At 44.0% G+C, this 4,718-nt stretch overlaps 1 protein-coding gene across 5 annotated transcripts; it reads left to right on the top strand.

Moving 5' to 3' along the window:
- Positions 1-570: 570 nt before the first annotated feature.
- Positions 571-2,655, top strand: LOC147603852 (transcription termination factor MTERF8, chloroplastic-like). 5 transcript variants are annotated; one of them, XM_086796041.1, is made up of 2 exons: positions 571-2,222; positions 2,364-2,655. In XM_086796041.1, exon 1 carries the CDS (start codon positions 607-609, stop codon positions 2,185-2,187), a length of 1,581 nt encoding a protein of 526 aa, XP_086652167.1. In that variant the 5' UTR covers positions 571-606; the 3' UTR covers positions 2,188-2,222; positions 2,364-2,655. The 5 variants fall into 5 exon arrangements, with proteins under 5 accessions (XP_086652167.1, XP_086652166.1, XP_086652163.1 ...); XM_086796040.1 differs by having other exon boundaries at positions 2,354-2,655; XM_086796037.1 differs by having other exon boundaries at positions 2,347-2,655.
- The last annotated feature ends 2,063 nt before the right edge of the window (positions 2,656-4,718 follow it).

Here is a 4,718-nt window from a genome sequence, read left to right as displayed (position 1 = left end):
CATTATCAAGGAGGTGAAGACGAGGCTGCCCAAGTTTAGACCCAAGACCAAGAGGTGGTACCTTAAAGAGAAGCACCCTGTATATACTTTTGTGGCATTTATAGGAAATCCATTGGGTACTAGACCTATGGTGAAGGTGTGGGATGGCAATTGTGTTTTGGAAAAGCTTCCACCCAAAGGATTTACTACTAAACCTATGATGGTAGCTTGTATGCAACTTGGTTACTATGTATCGTGAAGTCAGTCCTCCTTTGTCTGGGAAGATGAAAGATGGAACCTCCTTTGCAAACTACTGAACTCCACTCAGAGAGAGACTTGGAACAAGTAGGTGGTAAAAGGGTGGTGGATATCTTCGAATAAGGAGTTGGACTGCCTAAAGTTGTAAAGAGAAAGCTGGATGTAATTATTGGCAGCGACTAATATATATTAAATATTCTTAAAAATAAAAAGACCTGAAATGCAAGGCGTTGGACTGCCTAAAGTTGTAAAGAAAAAGCTGGATGTAATTATTGGCAGCGACTAATATATATTAAATATTCTTAAAAATAAAAAGACCTGAAATGCAAGGCCTAGCCATTGCTCCCTCGTTAACACGGTATAAGCTCTATGCAGAAGATTAGCAGAGCTCTCCCGCGAAACCCTAACTCTCGTTCAGGCAGCCATGTTCTCATCGCCATGTCATTCGCTCGAGCAAAGGGAAGAGAGACAACAGATGCCTTTTTCTTCAACACTTTTGCAGGGAGAAAAAGCAGAAAAGAAGCAGCAGCGAAAGAAGAAGAAGGAGATACATCGAAAAACAATGTCCTTTTTTCCATGGCAGCGCTTGCGAATGCAAAAGCATCAGAGAACGTTGTTAAGGAGGCAGCGCCGAAAGCACGAAAATCGAAATCAAACGAGGTCGCGTCTGTTGAGCAGGCTTTTAGAGTGAAAGCAAAGCCAAAGGAATCAGCAGCAAAAGCAGAGGTGGAGCAGTGGAACGAGTCAGTTGCTGCAGTTTCCGAAGTTGAGCGTAGGGCACCACCGTCAGAAAAAGCAAAGGAGGTTTTTGAGCATTGGGGTGTGAAAACAGCAGCTGCTGCTGTAAAGGCAAAACCAGAAGGAGCATTGGAGAATGCAGTAGCTGCTTCTAAAGGAAAAGCAAAGGAGGTTGTTCCCGGGGAAGAGACAGCAGTAGCAGCTGTTTTAAAAGAAAGAGCAAAACTGAATAGATATGTTCGTCAATGGGACGAGGCAGCCTGCAAGCTGCTTATGTATGGGATCCCATCTGCATCTGTGGTCAGAATGCTGCAGAAGTGCAGAAATTTAGGATGCGTTGGAGCCAGGGTAGAGTCAGTGCTGCAAGGTTTCAAATCCCTTGACATGACGGAGCAAGAAATAGGGCGGGTAATTTCACGATGGCCTACCATCCTCAGCACTTCAGAATCCATGTTTATCCGCAAGGTAGAGTTCTTTGAGAGCATTGGGGTTGATAGAATAGCTTTAGGTAGAATTGTTTCTGTTACATCTTCCGCCGTTACATACTCCCTGCACCTTCTCAACCAGCATGCCAGTTTCTGGAAGGATTACCTGAAAGACATGCCGAATGTCTCTTTTGGTGTTCTGATCACCAAAAATCCACGGCTCTTGACCTACAGCTTGGAGAATGCAATCAAGCCCAAGATAGCATATTTGGAGGAAGTAGGTTTTGACAAGAGAATGCTGTCCAAGCATTCTACCATACTGGGGATGTCGGTGGAGGCGATCAAATCAAAAGTCAACTTGGTAGAGGGTTTTGGAATGTCGAATCCAAGGAAACTTGCATGGGGTCTTTCGGTCCTTCATGGCATTAGCACCCCTACGATAGAAGCACGATTCAATAATTTATTGCGTTTAGGGTTCTCTCATGTTCAAGTAGAGAGGATCGTGTTGATGTGCCCAAGAATGCTTTCTCTTAGAGAGGAACGTGTCAACCAGAGGGTGGACTATGCTGTTAGTGTCATGAATTTACAGCTAGATGCGCTTGTCAGATGCAACACATTTTGGAGCAACAGCTTTGAGAACAGAATCAAGCATCGGAATGAAGTATTGGCAGAGTTAAAAGCGATGGGAGTTCTTCGGAGGGAATTGAGTCTGTCTTACTTGATCAAGATGACTGATGCAGAGTTCATTAGAAAGTTTGAAGGAAAACTTCTTGCTTGTCCTTTTTGAACTTGGGAACAGTTTTTGTGGAAACATTGGAAACTGTAAGTGTTCTGTCTTTCCTCTTCCCCCCCATTTCTTTTTTAAGTGGTTATGCTTTGTAATGTCCCTCATTTTTTTTGTAGAAGCTAACTGAAACATGCAAGCTGTGTTTTCCTGAGCGGCCAGCCTTCAGTACTGTGCAGTGTTGGCTAAAAAGAAGAGGTCATGCCAAGTGTTAAGGGAAAGCAGGCCAACTACCTGCAACCAAGATGAGCAAAAGGTGGGATGAGAGGAAATGGTGGAGAGACTGCGGAGATCTGGCTGGTTTCTGCAAAAGAGCAGTGTCAACTGGGCCAAAAGACTGCACAGAGCTGGCTTCTGGGAGGTACTCTCCTCTTGCAGGAAAGCAGGCTGTAAATGTGGCTGGATTTCTATGGTTGGCCTCTATGATTTATCATAATTGCAAATGAAGTATTCTTCTCTCGCTTGCAAGAATCATCTTTTGCAAGACTTGTGTTTCTTGTTGCATTGTGAGTGCAATACTTGGTCATACATGGTGTAGCGTAGTTTGCTTTTGATTTCAATAAATTCACTCCATAGCTAGGGTTTCTTGCCATATATGAGTGTTGTGTATGAGACTGGCTACAAAAGATACTGTCTACCATCATGAGCATGAAGGTTTTGGTCATGTGCCGTTCGGGTTTATGAACTGCTGAAAACCTCTACTGGCAGGACGTTTTGCATTGGTCAGCTTTATCTGGGCATCATAGTAGTCATCTAATTCCAAGCCAATTGTAAGGAAGGCAACAGTTTTTTGTGGTTAAGGTCACCTTCTTCAGGGATTTTCTTAGTCTAGATGGATCTTATAAAGATGGAGGCCATTTTTGGGTCACCGTTCATAAGTTTCAGGGTTTCCTGGGCTTGACATTGCTAATGGCTGTTTATGGTGCATTATTATCAATCTGCTCAACACATAGTGCATTTAGTACTTGTACTTTTACCTCTGTACCTTACAGCACGTACTGTACTGTGCGTTCCGTTCCATGCAGTACCTAACAAAGCTCGGACTTGGAGATCATTTTTCATCTTTATTAAGTAATGTGCATATAAGGCGTTATGTGTATCTGCGTGCTTAAGATATTTATTTATCGAGGTTATCTGTACATTGCACACTTGAAACCCTCCACCACTGTCTGGATGCAGTCTACATGCCAGAATATGGGTTAGGCTGTGATGATGTCAAGGAGTAATTAACATCGAGAGTGAGTGTAGCAAGGCCTTTGGTAGATGGAGGATGAATTGTCAAGAATGAAAGCCTGCCAACTGCAGGCAATCAGAATTGACCACTAAGAGCGCGAGGCCAGGAGACACAAGAGCATGGACAGGAAGGAGCAGGTTGCACTCCCAAGCAGGGCCATTTCCAGCACCTTGCATGTAGAGAAGACAATAAAAAAGGCTACCCAAATGTTAGCAGGCCCTGGGCAGTCAGGGTGTCTGGGTGCTCTTGGATGCCCAACCATCTGCATCAGGGCAGCCGATGGTTGGATGCTGGTCGCCCAACAATCAGACCAACAAAGAGGGGTCACATAGTCAGCTCGGGATGGTTTCGGAATGCAGTACATCGTCCCCATAACAGCCCATGAAGTGTAGCTAAAGTGGGCAGTATGAAGTCAGATTTTACACTTCTGATAAAATCGTCTCTGGTTCAGGAAATTGCAGATCTTGGCACTTAAACATCATCACTTCCATGAGTAATACGGGGCTTCTTCCATTGACTGGGTACATTCCATCATCACTATCAGTAAAAAGGTATCTTTTATTGATTGACGCATGATATCATCTGTTACTGTAAGGGGCTTCACATCAACTCTATGACACAAAGGGGATTTCTCCATCAATTGGGCACATTAACCAGTGGGTTGGTGTCCACATAGACAAAACAGATAGCCTATTACAAGGGTCTAGTAGTTTGCACTACACCTGCGTCAGAGGAGAGTGTACTCGTCATGGCTGGAACGAGGTAGCCTAGATGGAGTACGAAGTGCAAGATTGAGCTTCCAAATCATCATCTAGCCCATCAATCCACACTTTCTTTTTTGCCTAAGCTCAGGCTAAGTCCACCTTTGCTTTCATGGCCAAGAAGACGAACAATTTTGGGAAGAACTGTAGTAGGTTTTGGCGGGAATTGTAGCTGATTTCGAAAAGAAAGAGCTTGATCTAGAAACAAAATTGGATGTGGTAGTCGCATATATGGACCCTCCAGTTGTTGCACTTGGGCAGAGTGTTGCATATACATATCTGGATAAAAAACAGTGCTTTGAGGTATATTTATCTCCACTCATGTGTGGAGATGAGTAAGAGGTGATGTTACATGTGTCCCCCTCTCTGGATGTATGTGGACATGTATGGTCTATGGGCTAGACTACGATGAGATCAACATGACCAACTTGGAGCCCTAATATGGGTGAGGGAAAATGGACAGTGAGAGAGAGGGAAAGGTGTAGTGGTGGGGACATGTAATCACTAACAGTGTTGATTCTTGCAAGGGGGAGGATGAA

This window comes from Cibotium barometz, chromosome 63, assembly GCF_041138505.1.
Source record: "Cibotium barometz isolate CiBa-2024 chromosome 63, ASM4113850v1, whole genome shotgun sequence".
Classification (NCBI taxonomy): domain Eukaryota; kingdom Viridiplantae; phylum Streptophyta; class Polypodiopsida; order Cyatheales; family Cibotiaceae; genus Cibotium; species Cibotium barometz.
Note: the sequence above shows the minus strand (reverse complement) of the source record. Positions and strands in the feature narration are given on the sequence as shown.